Below are 21,386 nucleotides of genomic sequence, written 5' to 3' on the forward strand. Positions count from 1 at the left end.
TGTTAATTTGTTCATCAATTATTAACAAATTACTATCGTTGAAATTTAACGATTTTGAATAAAGCTCTCCAAACGAACAAATATCGATATTTTCCAAATCCGCTATGACGGGCACTTTGAAATGTTATTTTAAAAATATTATTGAAAATCCGAATGAAAAAAATTAAAATTGTTGTAGTTATTTTGCGTCCCGCGGAGCGCTTCCAATTTGACGCCGCTCGCCGAAATGGCTGTGGTACCGCCGTTTTTATTATTTGTTTACAATTGTATTTTATTTGGCTACTTTAAGTACAATAAATAACTATCTTTAATATCATGATTTTATTACATTTCCTTCCGCCCGAAAAAATTGCAAAAACATACGTTTTTAGGCTGCTGCAGTGGTGTAACCCCTTTCCGAACTAGCACTGCCATTCTTGCGACATTGTAAATATTCCAAAATAATCGAATGCCGCCATACACGCGGCATAATAACCAAATACTAAGTACCAAAAAGACCTTGGGTTTATATTCCTTAAACACTTTCCACTCGGGAGTCGACTGCTAGTCGTACGCTGCGCTCGGAATATTATAGTGCTATACATATCTCTCAACTCGGAATTTTTTTGTATTATTTTTTTTTTTCAAAATGTGGTAATATTGCTCTCAAATACAGTTATTATGATAATAAAATATAAATTTTTAAATTAAATTCATTATATTCAAAACGCAATATTGTATGTTCATAGTTGCAACGAACGCATTTGCGTACTATATACTTTTTACAATAGATTATCCCTTTGAACCTGAATAATTGTTCATTGTGAAAAATTGAGAAATAATCAATTGTTAATTGTACCATCTGACACGAATAGAAATTTCCATAATTATTTAAATAACATCTTTAGTAAAATTTATATCTCAAATAATTATGGGGCTCATAAGCTAATAAATTAATTTTTTTATATATTTATTTATAAAATAATAAATTAATCAATAAATGAATGTAATAGTGAATTAATTTCAAAAGAATGAAAAAAAAAATATTGTAAGCTTAGCTTGCGACGACACGATTTGCCGCCAGAGCGGCGGCATCCGAGCAGAACGGTAAAACATATCATGCCGCCGGAGCGGCGACATCCGAGCGCAACGGTAAAATAAATCCGAGTCGAATGGGTTAATTTTCAATATGAGCGCAATGCAGTTAGAAGATAAATTTTAATATTGGTCAACAAGCAATATTAGACAAATTCCATTCTATTCAAATCCAATAAAACAATATTAATTCACAACTTCTCTAGCTTTGGAAAAAAGGACTTAATTTCTTAAAACCAACTGGACATATTTTGATGTAATGCGCTTGTTCATTAGAGGTTAATTCTATAAAATAATACAAGATTATTTTGCAAATTACTGCAAATAAACTTTTATGTTATAAAAATTAACAATCTCAAAATTATGTAGCTCCCATTATTACGCAAGAGACAACTTTGAAATTAGAAGATATATTCGGCAAAGAATAAAAGATAAAGCATGGGATGATGTTGAAAGAAAAATAAAAACCATTGATGCCCCATTAGAATATAAGAAAGAACTAGCCTTAAATCAAGAAAAGAGCAAAGAATCATTAGCAAAGATTTATGAGCAGGTAAAAACGTATTTCATATTATTTTGAACTCATGTATAGATAACTTATTTCTTGAAGAAATTATTATTATATCATAAACGTAATTAAAGAAACTGGTGACTTTACAGTCATTAAATATTATTAAAAATAATTTAATTATATTTTATATTCCTATTCAATCATAATTTATAACTTATTTCTTGAAGAAATTATTATTATATCATAAACGTAATTAAGAAATTGGTGATTACAGTCATTAATTATTATTATAATAATTTAATTATATTTTATATTCCTATTCAATCATAATTTATATTTCAATCATAATAATTTCAGGAATATTTAAAACAACAAGCAGCATTATATCCAGATTGTTCTGACCAACCAGAAGAAGTACCAAAGGAACAAACTGCCATTGAACAAATGATGATATCATTATTTGCTCAGCTAGATGCTTTATCAAATTTCCACTACACTCCGAAGACTGTTATGCCAGAGGTATTAAACTTTTAATGAGAAATATTTGGCAATTAACATTAAAAATGGTGATTCATTAAAAATGTTATTCATTATTTTATATTAAATAGGTGAAGATTATCAGTAATTTACCTGTCATTAGCATGGAAGAAGTAGCACCTGTTGCAACGAGTGATGCAACTCTTCTTACTCCAGAAGAAATTCAAAAGAAATCTAAGGGAGATGTGGTTAGTAAAGACGAACGCACAAAAACGGACAAAATTAGAGAGAGACGCCAGAAGAAAATAAGACAGCAAATTAAAAACAAGAAACAAGAAATTATAGAAAAATTGAAACCCCAACTCTAATAAATTTAACAAGCAAAAGCAATCTAAGCTTATCAATAAATTGTTTAAAAACAGAAATATAGGAAAGGTAAATCTAACTTGACCTATTAAAATTACTCAATAGTAAATATGAAAAGCATTTCCAATATATGGTTGGAAATCAGTGTGCTTTTCTAATCAGTTCAAGTCCTGTTATTTATATCAAATTGAAAAAATTAATATAATTATTATTTTATTATTCTAGTTGGTTAATAACACTAAGACTGCTAAGTCTTCTCAAGCATTCTTCACACAATTGCAAGAAGTCCAAGGACAAATTTCAAATAAAATCAAGTCATGAAAAATAATGAGCAAGAAAAAAAGAAATGTATAGCAAAGAAATTGAAGTTGTATATGTATATATATATATATATATATATATATATATATATATATAGTATAATTCTGATTTTGATGTTGAGATATGTATTAAGTTTAATAATTGCGCATAGTATCAATAAAACACAAACTTTTTTAAGAATTTATTTTACATCTATATGTTCATATATATATATATATATATATATATATATATATATATATATATATATATATATATATATGATTTAGTAGTTAATTTTGATGTTGAAAATATATGAGTGAGTTCTTGAGGGCGATACATCAAACAAAGAAAAGCCAAAGATTTATAAAATAATCTTTATTTCCAAACGTTTCGACATTCAATTTAATGTCATCATCAGTGGATCTAAAAACAGTATGTAAATTAGCATATCTAGGTAATTATAATATATGTGGATTGGTAAAGTAACTATACAATAAGAGAAAAATTAACAAATAGCAACACTTAACAACAAATCAAATATAAAAGATAGGAAAGGTAGTAGAGACTAGAATTAAAAAGTATAGTATAATATAAAAAGTAAATATTTTTGCCTATACTTTTAATTATTTATTTAATTCTAGTCTCTACTACCTTTCCTATCTTTTATATTTGATTTGTTGTTAAGTGTTGCTATTGTTAATTTTTCTCTTATGTGTATAGTTACTTTACCAATCCACATATATTATAATTACCTAGATATGCTAATTTACATACTGTTTTTAGATCCACTGATGATGACATTAAATTGAATGTCGAAACGTTTGGAAATAAAGATTATTTTATAAATCTTTGGCTTTTCTTTGTTTGATGTATCGCCCTCAAGAACTCACTCATATTATATATATATATATATATATATATATATATATATGTGTATATATATATATCTACATATATATAAAATAAGTCGGGTTTTCCTTTCTGACGAAATAACTCCAGAATGCACAAACCGATTTGATAATTTTCCATTCGTTGGAAAGGTCTCGGGCTTCGCCAGGTTTATAGCTAAGAAAATTAGTGGTGCATGGCATCGTGCCTTAATGCAAGATTGCAATTTCCAGTTCGCCTTGCGTTTGCAATGACAACTAACAAGTCGCAAGGCCAATCGCTTAGTGTTTGCGGTATAAATTTCAAATAGATTATTTAGAAATCATTGTTTTTCACATGGGCAGTTATACGTTGCCTGTTCATGAGTTGGAAAACCATCTGCAAAAAATTTCTTCATCTTTCTCACGAAACCATCTGGTGGCGAGGTTTATATAAATATATATATATATATATATATCTATATATATATATATAGGGCCGGTCCTGGGGTCTTCAGCGCCCCCAAGCAAGTCTTGTTCTGGCGCCCCCCCCCCTCAATAATTTTAACTGTTTTAACAGTTTTTCATTAAAATTACATAAACATTTACTTTATTTTTTTCAATTAATTTTTAATCATTCTGGGTTTTTCTACACACAGTTTAATACACAAAAAATTAGATATAATCTAAAAGCGTAGAAAATACATTGATTTTAAATTTAGTTAGAAAATTGAGGCGATTCGCGGATTGATCGTAATCAAATATTTTTAAATTCTCAATTATTTCTAACGTAGGTGTAATATTAATATTTGGGATTTTGAAATATTTAACTATTTATTATGCGATTATTCTATAGAGCAAATCACGCCAAAAGAGCAAAAAAGACTAGACTTTATTTTTAAACATAAAAACACTCGCATTTCATGTTTTAAATTAAATTTTATTTCAATTTATATTTTCATTATTTATGATATCTAAAATTAAATCGTAAACTTCTCCTTATTGGTATCGTAAGGGCTGAATTGTATTTAGCTTTACCTTCCCATCAGATTCAGAGTATCAGATTGTTATTTTAAGGTAAACTTTTTAAAGTGTTGACCAACGATTAGTAAAAGATGCAAAGAAATACATCTTCCCTAAACTAGACTGAAACAAACAAATTATATTTGTATCTGTATTATATCTGCATAGTGAATAATTAAATTATGTGTAAAAAAGCTTAAAGACTTTTGTTCCTAAGTACATTTTGCTTCCATTTTTCATATTTGCTCCATAAACCTAACCACGCATGTCTTCAACGTTCAAAGTTTATCAGATGTGAAATATTTGCAACAAAAACAAAAGTTACAATTCATTTTTCGGAATAAACAAGTCATTTTTTGGGCAATGACTCCCCATTTTCTATTTTGTCTACTATAATTAGTATATATTTTTTAACAAGTTCAATTTCAACTAAATCAGCTCACAATTTTTCACCAATAGCGCCCAATAATCGTAGGTTTTCTCTTATGGGATTAAACACTAAATATCTTCATTTTCGATTCCACGTTAATTTTAAACGAAGAAAAAAAATAAAAGTACAATAAGCAGAACAATAATTTACAGATTTGCTTTGTTACTATTTGGTTAATTGTTTCTTTTGATATCACATTGCAAACTGAATATGCTTTTTGTGCCTCATAGTTAAGTTGGATTGTTTATTATAATCTATTAAGTATTCAAGATTTTATATTTAAAAAAAAATATATAAATAATATATTATAAATTTCATTTCCGAACCTCGTTTTGGCGCCCCCTAAGGTGTGCGCCCGCATTTTTTGCATGCATTGCATTCAAGGCAGGACCGGCCCTGTATATATATATATATATATATATATATATATATATATATATATATATATATATATTAATTGTTATATGAACAAAACAGCACTCAGATTTGTTTAACACAACTTTATTTTATGATTACAGACGTTTCGAGACCATGGTGTGTCTCATCTTCAGTGTAATTTCAAAAACAGTTACTTATATACTACACATTCTTTAATAATTTATTTAAATTTCATTTAATTTTTGGTATACAAAAAACACCAACTATTCCTTGCAATGCTTGACACAGTACTAAAGAAACATATAACACTTACAGAAATATTCTAAACAAATTTGAAGTACTTATCTAGATGGAGACAGAATGGGTATCATATAATGTAAACAAAAGGAGTGCTATCGCATACAAAAATCGATAAAAATGAAAAAACAAATTAATTTATTGAAAAGAATAAGATAAATGAAAAAATTTATAAATTATTAATGATGTTTATATATGTGTCATGTAAAATATTTGTGTCGGTTCTTAGATTTATGCTATTGTTAGTCCGAACTATTAACATTGATTCTGCCATGCTCCGTTTAAATAAGTCTTTCTCATGGAATAAAATTTGGGGATTGTCAAAATCAAACTTATGGTTGTTGATATTAGCATGATCCACAAGTGTACTTTTAAATTTTTGTTATCTATTTTTTCACATTGTAATTCATGTTGCCTGAGTCTCTTTTCTAAGTTCTGGCAGGTCTGGCCAATATAAGAGCAATTACAATCCAAACAATTTACTTTATAAACTATATCTTTCTTTTTTGTTAATGGAGTTTCATCTTTAATTTTGGAATATAAAAATTTTAATTGTTTTAATGAAGAAAAAGTAATACGAATATTGTGTTTTTTGAAAAGTCTTTTTGATAATTGGTTAAAATTATTGTCAAGATATGGAAAATTAATGAAAAAAGTTTTTTCAGGAACACTTGTTTTGCCAGGCTCTTCCGGTTTCTTATCAAAAGATTCAAGTAATTTTGCGACTCTATTTTTAATAATTGGACAAATTAACTTATATGGAAAATTATTGCCAAGTAGGATCGTTTTAACTAATTTTATGTTTGTATCATAAAACAGAGGATCAGATAATAAAATAGCGTGATCTACAAGATTTAGAATGGTAGAAATTTTTATATTGAGAGGAACATGCGAATTAAAATTAATGTATCTCCCGGACCAACTATCTTTTCTGTACCAGTCTGTATAACATACACCGCCTCTATTAATGAGTTTTACGTCAAGAAAATGTAACGTCGAATCATTTTCAAGTTCCTGAGTGAATTGTAAAAGAGAATTGTACTCATTTGTTGAAAACATTATCTATATCTTTTTTATTAAGTAATATTAATGTGTCATCGACCTTTGGTTTATTTCAGATATGTCGATGACACATTAATATTACTTAATAAAAAAGATATAGATAATGTTTTCAACAAATTCAATGAGTACAATTCTTTTTTACAATTCACTCAGGAACTTGAAAATGATTCGACGTTACATTTTCTTGACGTTAAACTCATTAATAGAGGCGGTGTATGTTATACAGACTGGTACAGAAAAGATAGTTGGTCCGGGAGATAGATTAATTTTAATTCGCATGTTCCTCTCAATATAAAAATTTCTACCATTCTAAATCTTGTAGATCACGCTATTTTATTATCTGATCCTCTGTTTTATGATACAAACATAAAATTAGTTAAAACGATCCTACTTGGCAATAATTTTCCATATAAGTTAATTTGTCCAATTATTAAAAATAGAGTCGCAAAATTACTTGAACCTTTTGATAAGAAACCGGAAGAGCCTGGCAAAACAAGTGTTCCTGAAAAAACTTTTTTCATTAATTTTCCATATCTTGACAATAATTTTAACCAATTATCAAAAAGACTTTTCAAAAAACACAATATTCGTATTACTTTTTCTTCATTAAAACAATTAAAATTTTTATATTCCAAAATTAAAGATGAAACTCCATTAACAAAAAAGAAAGATATAGTTTATAAAGTAAATTGTTTGGATTGTAATTGCTCTTATAATGGCCAGACCTGCTAGAACTTAGAAAAGAGACTCAGGCAACATGAATTACAATGTGAAAAAATAGATAACAAAAATTTAAAAGTACACTTGTGGATCATGCTAATATCAACAACCATAAGTTTGATTTTGACAATCCCCAAATTTTATTCCATGAGAAAGACTTATTTAAACGGAGCATGGCAGAATCAATGTTAATAGTTCGGACTAACAATAGCATAAATCTAAGAACCGACACAAATATTTTACATGACACATATATAAACATCATTAATAATTTATAAATTTTTTCATTTATCTTATTCTTTTCAATAAATTAATTTGTTTTTTCATTTTTATCGATTTTTGTATGCGATAGCACTCCTTTTGTTTACATTATATGATACCCATTCTGTCTCCATCTAGATAAGTACTTCAAATTTGTTTAGAATATTTCTGTAAGTGTTATATGTTTCTTTAGTACTGTGTCAAGCATTGCAAGGAATAGTTGGTGTTTTTTGTATATCAAAAATTAAATGAAATTTAAATAAATTATTAAAGAATGTGTAGTATATAAGTAACTGTTTTTGAAATTACACTGAAGATGAGACACACCATGGTCTCGAAACGTCTGTAATCATAAAATAAAGTTGTGTTAAACAAATCTGAGTGCTGTTTTGTTCATATTAAACAATTAATATATATATATATATATATATATATAATATATATATATATATATATATATATACAGGGCCGGTCCTGCCTTGAATGCAATGCATGCAAAAAATGCGGGCGCACACCTTAGGAGGCGCCAAAACGAGGTTCGGAAATGAAATTTATAATATATTATTTATATATTTTTTTTTAAATATAAAATCTTGAATACTTAATAGATTATAATAAACAATCCAACTTAACTATGAGGCACAAAAAGCATATTCAGTTTGCAATGTGATATCAAAAGAAACAATTAACCAAATAGTAACAAAGCAAATCTGTAAATTATTGTTCTGCTTATTGTACTTTTAATTTTTTTTCTTCGTTTAAAATTAACGTGGAATCGAAAATGAAGATATTTAGTGTTTAATCCCATAAGAGAAAACCTACGATTATTGGGCGCTATTGGTGAAAAATTGTGAGCTGATTTAGTTGAAATTGAACTTGTTAAAAAATATATACTAATTATAGTAGACAAAATAGAAAATGGGGAGTCATTGCCCAAAAAATGACTTGTTTATTCCGAAAAATGAATTGTAACTTTTGTTTTTGTTGCAAATATTTCACATCTGATAAACTTTGAACGTTGAAGACATGCGTGGTTAGGTTTATGGAGCAAATATGAAAAATGGAAGCAAAATGTACTTAGGAACAAAAGTCTTTAAGCTTTTTTACACATAATTTAATTATTCACTATGCAGATATAATACAGATACAAATATAATTTGTTTGTTTCAGTCTAGTTTAGGGAAGATGTAATTTCTTTGCATCTTTTACTAATCGTTGGTCAACACTTTAAAAAGTTTACCTTTAAAATAACAATCTGATACTCTGAATCTGATGGGAAGGTAAAGCTAAATACAATTCAGCCCTTACGATACCAATAAGGAGAAGTTTACGATTTAATTTTAGATATCATAAATAATGAAAATATAAATTGAAATAAAATTTAATTTAAAACATGAAATGCGAGTGTTTTATGTTTAAAAATTAAAGTCTAGTCTTTTTTGCTCTTTTGGCGTGATTTGCTCTATAGAATAAATCGCATAATAAATAAGTTAAATATTTCAAAATCCCAAATATTAATATTACACCTACGTTAGAAATAATTGAGAATTTAAAAATATTTGATTACGATCAATCCGCGAATCGCCTCAATTTTCTAACTAAATTTAAAATCAATGTATTTTCTACGCTTTTAGATTATATCTAATTTTTTGTGTATTAAACTGTGTGTAGAAAAACCCAGAATGATTAAAAATTAATTAAAAAAAATAAAGTAAATGTTTATGTAATTTTAATGAAAAACTGTTAAAACAGTTAAAATTATTGAGGGGGGGGGGCGCCAGAACAAGACTTGCTTGGGGGCGCTGAAGACCCCAGGACCGGCCCTATATATATATATATATATATATATATATATATATTTATATAAACCTCGCCACCAGATGGTTTCGTGAGAAAGATGAAGAAATTTTTTGCAGATGGTTTTCCAACTCATGAACAGGCAACGTATAACTGCCCATGTGAAAAACAATGATTTCTAAATAATCTATTTGAAATTTATACCGCAAACACTAAGCGATTGGCCTTGCGACTTGTTAGTTGTCATTGCAAACGCAAGGCGAACTGGAAATTGCAATCTTGCATTAAGGCACGATGCCATGCACCACTAATTTTCTTAGCTATAAACCTGGCGAAGCCCGAGACCTTTCCAACGAATGGAAAATTATCAAAATCGGTTTGTGCATTCTGGAGTTATTTCGTCAGAAAGGAAAACCCGACTTATTTTTATATATATGTAGATATATATATATACACATATATATATATATATATATATATATATATATATATATATATGAGTGAGTTCTTGAGGGCGATACATCAAACAAAGAAAAGCCAAAGATTTATAAAATAATCTTTATTTCCAAACGTTTCGACATTCAATTTAATGTCATCATCAGTGGATCTAAAAACAGTATGTAAATTAGCATATCTAGGTAATTATAATATATGTGGATTGGTAAAGTAACTATACAATAAGAGAAAAATTAACAAATAGCAACACTTAACAACAAATCAAATATAAAAGATAGGAAAGGTAGTAGAGACTAGAATTAAATAAATAATTAAAAAGTATAGGCAAAAATATTTACTTTTTATATTATACTATACTTTTTAATTCTAGTCTCTACTACCTTTCCTATCTTTTATATTTGATTTGTTGTTAAGTGTTGCTATTTGTTAATTTTTCTCTTATTGTATAGTTACTTTACCAATCCACATATATTATAATTACCTAGATATGCTAATTTACATACTGTTTTTAGATCCACTGATGATGACATTAAATTGAATGTCGAAACGTTTGGAAATAAAGATTATTTTATAAATCTTTGGCTTTTCTTTGTTTGATGTATCGCCCTCAAGAACTCACTCATATATTTCAACATCAAAATTAACTACTAAATCATATATATATATATATATATATATATATATATATATATATATATATATATGAAACATATAGATGTAAAATAAATTCTTAAAAAAGTTTGTGTTTTATTGATACTATGCGCAATTATTAAACTTAATACATATCTCAACATCAAAATCAGAATTATACTATATATATATATATATATATATATATATATATATACATATACAACTTCAATTTCTTTGCTATACATTTCTTTTTTTCTTGCTCATTATTTTTCATGACTTGATTTTATTTGAAATTTGTCCTTGGACTTCTTGCAATTGTGTGAAGAATGCTTGAGAAGACTTAGCAGTCTTAGTGTTATTAACCAACTAGAATAATAAAATAATAATTATATTAATTTTTTCAATTTGATATAAATAACAGGACTTGAACTGATTAGAAAAGCACACTGATTTCCAACCATATATTGGAAATGCTTTTCATATTTACTATTGAGTAATTTTAATAGGTCAAGTTAGATTTACCTTTCCTATATTTCTGTTTTTAAACAATTTATTGATAAGCTTAGATTGCTTTTGCTTGTTAAATTTATTAGAGTTGGGGTTCAATTTTTCTATAATTTCTTGTTTCTTGTTTTTAATTTGCTGTCTTATTTTCTTCTGGCGTCTCTCTCTAATTTTGTCCGTTTTTGTGCGTTCGTCTTTACTAACCACATCTCCCTTAGATTTCTTTTGAATTTCTTCTGGAGTAAGAAGAGTTGCATCACTCGTTGCAACAGGTGCTACTTCTTCCATGCTAATGACAGGTAAATTACTGATAATCTTCACCTATTTAAATATAAAATAATGAATAACATTTTTAATGAATCACCATTTTTAATGTTAATTGCCAAATATTTCTCATTAAAAGTTTAATACCTCTGGCATAACAGTCTTCGGAGTGTAGTGGAAATTTGATAAAGCATCTAGCTGAGCAAATAATGATATCATCATTTGTTCAATGGCAGTTTGTTCCTTTGGTACTTCTTCTGGTTGGTCAGAACAATCTGGATATAATGCTGCTTGTTGTTTTAAATATTCCTGAAATTATTATGATTGAAATATAAATTATGATTGAATAGGAATATAAAATATAATTAAATTATTTATAATAATAATTAATGACTGTAATGTCACCAATTTCTTTAATTACGTTTATGATATAATAATAATTTCTTCAAGAAATAAGTTATAAATTATGATTGAATAGGAATATAAAATATAATTAAATTATTTTTAATAATATTTAATGACTGTAAAGTCACCAGTTTCTTTAATTACGTTTATGATATAATAATAATTTCTTCAAGAAATAAGTTATCTATACATGAGTTCAAAAATAATATGAAATACGTTTTTACCTGCTCATAAATCTTTGCTAATGATTCTTTGCTCTTTTCTTGATTTAAGGCTAGTTCTTTCTTATATTCTAATGGGGCATCAATTGGTTTTATTTTTCTTTCAACATCATCCCATGCTTTATCTTTTATTCTTTGCCGAATAATATCTTCTAATTTCAAAGTTGTCTCTTGCGTAATAATGGGAGCTACATAATTTTGAGATTGTTAATTTTTATAACATAAAAGTTTATTTTGCAGTAATTTGCAAAATAATCTTGTATTATTTTATAGAATTAACCTCTAATGAACAAGCGCATTACATCAAAATATGTCCAGTTGGTTTTAAGAAATTAAGTCCTTTTTTTCCAAAGCTAGAGAAGTTGTGAAATTAATATTGTTTTATTGGATTTGAATAGAATGGAATTTGTCTAATATTGCTTGTTGACCAATATTAAAATTTATCTTCTAACTGCATTGCGCTCATATTGAAAATTAACCCATTCGACTCGGATTTATTTTACCGTTGCGCTCGGATGTCGCCGCTCCGGCGGCATGATATGTTTTACCGTTCTGCTCGGATGCCGCCGCTCTGGCGGCAAATCGTGTCGTCGCAAGCTAAGCTTACAATATTTTTTTTTCATTCTTTTGAAATTAATTCACTATTACATTCATTTATTGATTAATTTATTAATTTTATAAATAAATATATAAAAAAATTAATTTATTAGCTTATGAGCCCCATAATTATTTGAGATATAAATTTTACTAAAGATGTTATTTAAATAATTATGGAAATTTCTATTCGTGTCAGATGGTACAATTAACAATTGATTATTTCTCAATTTTTCACAATGAACAATTTATTCAGGTTCAAAGGGATAATCTATTGTAAAAAGTATATAGTACGCAAATGCGTTCGTTGCAACTATGAACATACAAATATTGCGTTTTGAATATAATGAATTTAATTTAAATAATTTATATTTTATTATCATAATAACTGTATTTGAGAGCAATATTACCACATTTTGAAAAAAAAAAATAATACAAAAAAATTCCGAGTTGAGAGATATGTATAGCACTATAATATTCCGAGCGCAGCGTACGACTAGCAGTCCGACTCCCGAGTGGAAAGTGTTAAGGAAATATAAACCCAAGGTTCTTTTTGGTACTTAGTATTTGGTTATTATGCCGCGTGTATGGCGGCATTCGATTATTTTGGAATATTTACAATGTCGCAAGAATGGCAGTGCTAGTTCGGAAAGGGGTTACACCACTGCAGCAGCCTAAAAAACGTATGTTTTTGCAATTTTTTTCGGGCGGAAGGAAATGTAATAAAATCATGATATTAAAGATAGTTATTTATTGTACTTTAAAGTAGCCAAATAAAATACAATTGTAAACAAAATAATAAAAACGGCGGTACCACAGCCATTTCGGCGAGCGGCGTCAAATTGGAAGCGCTCCGCGGGACGCAAAATAACTACAACAATTTTAATTTTTTTCATTCGGATTTTCAATAATATTTTTAAAATAACATTTCAAAGTGCCCGTCATAGCGGATTTGGAAAATATCGATATTTGTTCGTTTGGAGAGCTTTATTCAAAATCGTTAAATTTCAACGATAGTAATTTGTTAATAATTGATGAACAAATTAACATATAGAAGATCTTCTATGATGGGCACTTATAAATGTAATTTTAAATATACTGTAAAAAATTCGTATGAAAAGAGTTCAAATTGTTGTAGTTATTTTGCGTGCCGCGTTGTAAAATCGTGTTTGGAGAAAAACGCGTTTAAAGTTTTGAAATAAATTATAGATAAGAAAAATAAAAAAATTGTCAGTTTAATTTTTTCTACTATTAATCTGATATTCCAGCTACATACAGATGGATTTTTATTTTTATAATTTTTATCTTTTCTTCCCTTGATGATTTAATATTAGAGCGTCCTACTTCTGACGCATTCGACAAAGACCGTTCGGCATGCTTAAACTGTTTTTAATCGACTAAAAAGGAGAACCCGCGCGTTGCTCGTCTCGGATTTTGATGAAACTTGGCACAATGGTAGATTTGATGCCCAAACTGACTCCGGTAAAATATTAGAGGCCTATGAAAAGCGGTTTAATTATAAAAATTAATTAAAGTTTGCATTGTAGCAGCGCGCGGCATGCATAGCTTGCGATGTTTTTCCTTATCAACAGCAGATTGGCCGAGTGGCTATCGTCGTGGAATTCTAATTTTTGCTCCGGGGTTCAATTCCCGATTCAGATATATTTTTTTTTATTTGATATTTTTAATTTCACGTGTAAATAATATCAAAATTTATTTGATTTTTTAATTAATTTTATATTTTTCGCTAAATATTCTATAATAAAGTCCTCCGAAATACCGGTAAATTTTTATGTTGATATTACTTATGATCATATAAATGTTAAGTGATTCCTGAAACATTATAATTTTGTATTAATATCAGCAATAATACGGAAGAAGAGATATAATTTATTTCCATATAAAAACTATGTTCAAATTTACTATTTGTACGTTTGACCAGCCCAAGAATCTAATATTAATATAAAAAATCCTTTTCGACATATGACTTGAAAACATTAATAAAATTTATTCACTGCAGCACAATCTCCACGATCCCCGCAATTGTAAATTTGAACATAGTTTTTACATGGAAATAAATTATATCTCTTTTTCCGTATTATTGCTGATATTAATACAAAATTATAATGTTTCAGGAAAATCACTTAACATTTATATGATCGTAAGTTTCATAAGTAATATCAAAATAAAAATTTACCGGTATTGCGGAGGACTTTATTATAGAATATTTAGCGAAAAATATAAAATTAATTAAAAAATCAAATAAATTTTGATATTATTTACACGTGAAATTAAAAATATCAAATAAAAAAAAATATATCTGAATCGGGAATTGAACCCTGGAGCAAAAATTAGAATTCCACGACGATAGCCACTCGGCCAATCTGCTGTTGATAAGGAAAAACATCGCAAGCTATGCATGCCGCGCGCTGCTACAATGCAAACTTTAATTAACTTTTATAATTAAACCCCTTTTCATAGGCCTCTAATATTCTACCGGAGTCAGTTTGGGCATCAAATCTACCATTGTGCCAAGTTTCATCAAAATCCGAGACGAGCAACGCGCGGGTTCTCCTTTTAAGACAAAAATGACATGTTTAGATGCCAATATTAATCTCCAAAACTATTTTCATTTATAAAATATTGCTTAGACCATAGTTGAAATTATCCCCAGCAATATCTGCCACAACATAGTCAACCCTTATATGTCTTGGCCTTGCACTGATCATCTATTGGTTAAAAATGCAATTTACAGTTTATTTATGCAATATAAATGTTTAATAATAACATATATTAGTATATTTAAGAAGATTCACGTTGTCATTTTGCTTTATAATATTTTTTTGTTAATGAATTTGAGCAGTGTCGGATTCGGAGCAGCCCGATGCACATGGGAAAAAAAAGCTCATAATTACAAGTAAAAAAAGAAAGTTTTATGTATGAAATATATTTCCTCATGTTCTAAAAGTACATTTTAACCCAAAAAATAAGCTTTTTTGGTTTTTCGAAAAATCAAAGTGGTGTAACCCCTTGAGGGTGAAATTATTCTAAAATGACAAATTCTTGTGATATTTTTTCTTATTAAACTCAGTTTCATAGTTGATAGCCTTCAATAAAAATTCAACCCAAAGTCTCAATGTTTGCAAAATTGATTCTATTATTATAGAAAGCCAATAATTTACCTGGTCTTGCCAACAAATCAAATTCTAAAACTTCTTCTAACAAGGAATTTTGAGGCCTATTTGCTGCATCAATTTCTCCTTTAAGCTGCCATGGTCTTTGAGCCAATGCTGCGTTCTCTAAATGATCAATTTTCTTTTTTAGTCTTTCTTGCCTAATTTGAAAAGTAGATTTTTCCTCTTGGTTGTTTCCTGGATTTAAGTCAGGCTTATCTAACACATAATCATCTGATGAATCATCACCAGATTCGCTTTGAGATATCTGAAATCTAAGATAATTATGTAACAAAGAAAATTAAATATTTATCTTATATATAAAAATGGAGCTCTCTTTCAAATGTCCAAAACTCAAAAACAGCTGAATCGATTTGGCCAATCTTAGTCTTGAAAAATTCGTGCCAATCCAGAGAAAGTCCAAAAGGTGAGAAATTATTTCAAATCCGCGTAGAAACTTTACATTTTTAATTTGAAAATTTTAGTAGAAGCGTAATTTGAATAAAACAATGGAGGGTGGCTAATAATTGAAATGTCAAACTATTTTGACAGATGATGTTCAATTGCATTTAATAGGATGCTTTACATGAATATTATTTAATTATGATTGAATTGTGATAAGGAGGTTTGTTTGTAGTTTTATTTATATACAAAAACATTAGTAAACGGGCCGGAAGTGTTACTAGAAACTAAATATCAACTTTTTTGAAATGTTAATATGAAAATGCACTTTTTGGCATATTTTTTTCAAACACGGTGCTCTGATAGATCTCATTTGTATAAGTATATACTCATTGGTATTTATAAAACATTTTCAAAATTCAAAACCTAAATTTGGTATCGATCAAAGGTACATTTTGCCGAATAACATTTTCCCAGTTATAATTTCGCACATTTTATCGAAGAATAGATAGTAATGTATGAAGGTCCGAGGTTAAAAAGATCCACTAGCAAGGTGTCAAAAACCAGTAAAGTTAAGGAATTGAAAAGTAGAGGGACAAAGATGTATAATTAGCTATAACCTTGATTCTTATGACTTTGCTATCTGGAGATAAATGTTAACCTTTGAAAATCCATAATAAAAGTATTTTCTTCCGTTGGTAGTTTTTCAGCATTAGTTAAAAGTGTAAATTTTTTGTAAAATACCTTTAAAATTAAAATAAGACATTAAACCTGTTTGCCACCTGGCCGTTCCAAGATACCCTGTCTATGGGGTAAAAAGGTCTAGATAAATTTTTTAAAGGCATCAAAAAGCAGGTCAAAGAAGAAATACTTAATTCATTTTCTATCTCTCCTCGCAGAAATTTGAAAATTTTGTATAAACTCAGTAGTTTATTTACAATTATACACAAAATCCAGAATCCAAAAAGAATCTGAAAATCTTGAAACGTAATCAATAAGTCGAAAGACCAAAAAAGACTTGGATGGGTTATACTATGTTTTCTATAGAAAGTGTATAAATTTTTCAGTTTGATTGTATTGACAAAATATAGACAAACTAATGAGGTTTATTGTTTTTATATTACCTCATTGCATATAGCATTCAAACAACACATCCTCTAGATTCTCTAGAAATTGTGTAGAATATATCTTACTTAGCAAAACAACGTTTGCCGAGTCAGCTAGTAATAAATAAATTCATGCTAATCAATTATCTCTTATAAATAGGAAAATGTTCAAATCATACTTTATGCTTTTATGAATTAAATGCGAGAGATTTGTATTAGTACTTAGAAATAACATTAATAATTATTGCTAACATGTATAAGCATCCAAAGATATATAGAACCATTACTTATAGTTTATATTAAAAATACATTACTTCACTCTTTTCATATTCTTTGATTTATCATCACTGTCATGATAATTAAGGTTATCATCGTCCAAATCATCACAATCTTCCACATTCACCTCATCCATTAGCTCATCTTTCTGATCGTGATTTAAATCCTCAGGAGCATCAAAAAAATCCTCATATCTTGGATATTTTTCTCTATTAGTTTCATCCTATAATTAAAATATCTAAACTTTATTATATATAAATTATTATACATATACATACTTGACAGAATAATTTGGATATACAGAATTCATTAGGAGTTAAAATAAGTTAAATTTCTCTATTACTCACATCACTATAGTTTTCGTTATATACATTTTCATCATCAGAAAATAAGTTGGCATCAAGATCTTCAAACAAGTCAATTGAGTTATCGCTATCACCATCACGATGAAATTTTTCTTGCATACCATTCATATTCTTACAATCTTCCTCATTTAAAAATTGTTGTAGTTCACAGAATTTAAAAAATTTGTCATCAACTATAGATGATTTGTAAGGCTTCCGAATAGCTTAAAAATTTTGAATTGAATAACTTATCAAAATAAAAATAATTTTCATTCATTAATTTAAAATAACATAATTTTATAGCGATATTTGAATATATACCTTCACTATTTAGGCATTTTGCTTTAGAATTATATTTGCCAAAGATTTCAAGAAGATTTTCGTCACAACTGTCTTCAATGTTGCCTATGTTAACAACATCTGACATTTCATCTCCGACATCCTTATGTTTATATTCATCATTTTCGTCATCATCATCACTATCATCTGATATTCTATCTTCAATGTCATATTCATCATTAGCAACCCTTATAATCCTATCAATATCAGCGTCAACATTACCATAATTACAGAACAGTAAATGCTGTTTATTAAAACACAGTCGAGAAATATTAGCCAAAAACCCATTCCAGGTACTATTATTTTGTAATTCCAGTTGTTGCCAAATTTGTTCTTCATCAAACTTGTCTATAATCATTCGTTGTAATGCCTGACTGTTATGATTTGATTTATCGCTTGATTTAGTATGATCATACAATTTTTTTAACTCAGTTTTAAATTTCAATGCATTATCCTCTTGAACACTGTAAAATTCACATTTCAAATATGCACAGAGATTAAATGACCAAAACAAACCAAATTTAAATGTAACATTATGCGAAAAGTAAGATTAATTGACAATTACAAACCAAAATCTTATAAAAGCAATTAATAGAAAACGAGAAAGTAATTATTATTAATAAATTTCATAGAAGCAATTTAAATATTTCATAAAAATTATATGCACATGTATAACATACAATGTAAGCACTACTAAATACCTTAAATACAGCTCCGGTTTCTTGGTTAAAGATTTAAACGCGCTCAAAATGCTGCTTAAAATATTTATATTTTCATCCATCATACACTACTTTCTTTTAAGCATTTCCGTAATAAATATGGGCAAATAAAATTCAAGTCTTAACCTAACTTATTCGGATTTAGTGAACATGTTTCCAGACATTTTATTTATGGCAATACTAGTTAATTGTCAAAGAATTTTTGGTGCTGCATGGCAATATCTTTGTTTAATCAAAGGTGTCATTGATTTGCCCTTCAAGTGACATCTAGATATCCACAGTTATCAGTTACCCTCAACGTTTAAAAGCGATCGCTAAATTGCTTGTCTTGTTGGCGTATATCGAGTGTTTCAGGAAGTAAGTTGCTTGCACGTCTACTACATTTCATTTTAAAATTTCAATACTCAGTCCAACGTCTTTCAAATACTATTTTTAATCGTTGTTGTAATTAATGTTTAGGTAACGCAACATGTCTAACATTGGTATAAATGGTTTTGGTCGAATTGGGCGTTTAGTTCTACGCGCCGCAGTTGAACGCGGTGCTAAAGTAGTTGCCATCAATGATCCTTTCATTGAGTTGGACTATATGGTATATTTGTTTTTGTATGACTCCACTCATGGTCGTTTTAAAGGAGAAGTGAAAGCCGAAGGCGAATTTTTAGTCGTCAATGGAAACAAGATTCATGTTTTCTCTCAACGCGACCCGGCTGCTATACCTTGGGCGAAAGCAGGAGCTCAATATATTGTAGAATCTACGGGAGTTTTTACTACAACTGAAAAAGCTTCAGCTCATTTAGTCGGAGGAGCAAAGAAGGTCATCATTTCAGCTCCTAGTGCAGATGCACCAATGTTTGTTTGTGGTGTTAACTTAGAAGCTTATGACCCGTCCATGAAAGTTGTATCTAATGCTTCTTGCACTACCAATTGTTTAGCTCCTTTGGCTAAAGTTATTCATGATAACTTTGAAATCGTTGAAGGTCTTATGACTACAGTCCATGCTACCACAGCCACCCAAAAGACTGTGGATGGGCCTAGCGGTAAGTTATGGCGAGATGGGCGTGGAGCTGCACAAAATATTATACCTGCCGCAACTGGCGCTGCTAAGGCTGTAGGCAAAGTCATTCCGGCTTTGAATGGTAAGCTTACTGGTATGGCGTTTAGAGTACCAATAGCAAACGTTTCTGTGGTTGATCTTACTGTAAGATTGGGTAAAAATGCAACTTATGAAGATATCAAGAACAAAGTTAAGGAGGCATCTGAAGGCTACTTGCATGGAATTTTGGATTATACAGAAGATGATGTTGTGTCTGCTGATTTCATTGGTGATACACACTCATCGATCTTTGATGCTAAAGCAGGAATCCAATTGAATGATAACTTTGTCAAGCTCATTTCGTGGTATGATAATGAGTTTGGTTATTCAAACCGTGTGGTTGATCTTATTAAATACATGCAGAGCAAGGATTAAATGAGAATTTATTGTTAAAATGTAATTTTTATACTATGAATTAAATTTCATAATTATTCAAGCTTTTCATTTTACAAGTAATTTATTATGTCAATATATTATTTACAGCCATAGTTTTTGCTACGAAGTGAATTTGCTACCATAGAATGTTGTGATACTGAAATCAAAACATTTAAATTTTATTATATAACCTTGCTAATACAAATAAATTTAAACTTGCTAATAGCTCATAAACTACTTCAAATAAGTAGCCTTGACTTTCTAATTTTGGTTTCTTGAAATCATTTGCATACTAGTATTTCATCAAATTTAAATACTTGCCTTCATAATAAGTTAATACAAATCTAGATATCAAATTCAATCAAATAAGACATTAATATATATGAAACTTTATTTCTGACAGACTCGAGCTAGGCTTAAAAAACTACATTTTTACAGATGCGATTAATGAAAATTAAAGTTTGCTACTAATCCAGATCTATCCTTGATTCTGTTTTTGCTGCTAATGTGCCACAATGAAATTTAGATGCTCTCATTTTCTTAAAACTAAGTGTTAAATCATCCATTGTAATTGGTCGTAGAGCATCATGAAATTCCTCTTCTGCGTCTTGTATGTGTGGCACCAAAGGTGATTCAGTGTGCATATAATCTCTAACTCTATACACAGAAGCATTTCGGCATAATTCCCTTAAGTCTGATCCTGAAAATCCCTCAGTGAGTTTAGATAATTCATCTAAATCAACTTCATCTGAAATAGGTTCATTTTCTAAAATAAGCTCTAGTATCTTGAATCTTTGTTGTCTTATGGGCATGCCAATATGGAATGTGGCTGGCATACGCCGCAGAATTGCTCTATCTAAATCTTGAGGTCTATTTGTTGCACCTGAAAATACAGCATTTTATTACACATATTTAAA

General features: G+C 28.6%; 4 protein-coding genes across 5 annotated transcripts in view; 2 read left to right on the plus strand and 2 right to left on the minus strand.

Moving 5' to 3' along the window:
* Nucleotides 1-628: 628 nt before the first annotated feature.
* On the plus strand, nt 629-2,439 carry LOC113375751 (U3 small nucleolar ribonucleoprotein protein MPP10-like). Its single transcript, XM_026615697.1, has 4 exons — nt 629-633; nt 1,444-1,627; nt 1,943-2,104; nt 2,194-2,439. The coding sequence occupies exons 1-4, from the start codon at nt 629-631 to the stop codon at nt 2,428-2,430; spliced, it is 588 nt and encodes a 195-aa protein (XP_026471482.1). The 3' UTR covers nt 2,431-2,439.
* Nucleotides 2,440-10,886: 8,447 nt separating this feature from the next.
* Nucleotides 10,887-19,154, minus strand: LOC113378310 (U3 small nucleolar ribonucleoprotein protein MPP10). Of its 2 annotated transcripts, XM_026618844.1 has the most exons (10): nt 18,984-19,154; nt 18,505-18,746; nt 18,265-18,441; nt 17,947-18,167; nt 17,638-17,822; nt 15,825-16,090; nt 12,052-12,236; nt 11,570-11,731; nt 11,177-11,479; nt 10,887-11,020 (listed from the first exon to the last, which is right to left on the minus strand). In XM_026618844.1, exons 1-10 carry the CDS (start codon nt 19,064-19,066, stop codon nt 10,925-10,927), a joined length of 1,920 nt encoding a protein of 639 aa, XP_026474629.1. In that variant the 5' UTR covers nt 19,067-19,154; the 3' UTR covers nt 10,887-10,924. The 2 variants fall into 2 exon arrangements, with proteins under 2 accessions (XP_026474629.1, XP_026474628.1); XM_026618843.1 differs by having other exon boundaries at nt 18,265-18,746.
* An 83-nt stretch (nt 19,155-19,237) lies between these two features.
* LOC113378313 (glyceraldehyde-3-phosphate dehydrogenase) lies at nt 19,238-20,469 on the plus strand. The gene is made up of 2 exons (XM_026618846.1): nt 19,238-19,358; nt 19,461-20,469. The coding sequence occupies exon 2, from the start codon at nt 19,471-19,473 to the stop codon at nt 20,467-20,469; it is 999 nt and encodes a 332-aa protein (XP_026474631.1). The 5' UTR covers nt 19,238-19,358; nt 19,461-19,470.
* A 393-nt stretch (nt 20,470-20,862) lies between these two features.
* The window catches only part of LOC113378312 (ATPase family AAA domain-containing protein 1-B-like), a 61,856-nt gene continuing 61,332 nt past the window's right edge, over nt 20,863-21,386 (minus strand). The window contains exon 5 of the mRNA XM_026618845.1: nt 20,863-21,352. Within this exon, the coding sequence (XP_026474630.1) occupies nt 20,937-21,352 (416 nt within the window). The 3' untranslated portion in view covers nt 20,863-20,936. The remainder of the gene's footprint in view (nt 21,353-21,386) is intronic.

The sequence above is a fragment of the Ctenocephalides felis genome, unplaced genomic scaffold, assembly GCF_003426905.1.
Source record: "Ctenocephalides felis isolate EL2017-DRISC unplaced genomic scaffold, ASM342690v1 CF-g0.4_SCAFFOLD_01886, whole genome shotgun sequence".
Classification (NCBI taxonomy): domain Eukaryota; kingdom Metazoa; phylum Arthropoda; class Insecta; order Siphonaptera; family Pulicidae; genus Ctenocephalides; species Ctenocephalides felis.

Excerpts from the sequence above, each read along its gene's own strand:
- LOC113375751 (XM_026615697.1), top strand. Across the intron at positions 1,628-1,942 it reads TAGCAAAGATTTATGAGCAG|GAATATTTAAAACAACAAGC; the intron begins GTAAAAACGTAT and ends TAATAATTTCAG. Across the intron at positions 2,105-2,193 it reads CGAAGACTGTTATGCCAGAG|GTGAAGATTATCAGTAATTT; the intron begins GTATTAAACTTT and ends TATATTAAATAG.
- LOC113378310 (XM_026618843.1), bottom strand. The coding sequence starts at position 19,066 with ATGATGGATGAAAATATAAATATTTTAAGCAGCATTTTGAGCGCGTTT. Across the intron at positions 17,823-17,946 it reads ATAACGAAAACTATAGTGAT|GATGAAACTAATAGAGAAAA; the intron begins GTGAGTAATAGA and ends TTTTAATTATAG. Across the intron at positions 11,732-12,051 it reads TAGCAAAGATTTATGAGCAG|GAATATTTAAAACAACAAGC; the intron begins GTAAAAACGTAT and ends TAATAATTTCAG.
- LOC113378313 (XM_026618846.1), top strand. The coding sequence starts at position 19,471 with ATGTCTAACATTGGTATAAATGGTTTTGGTCGAATTGGGCGTTTAGTT.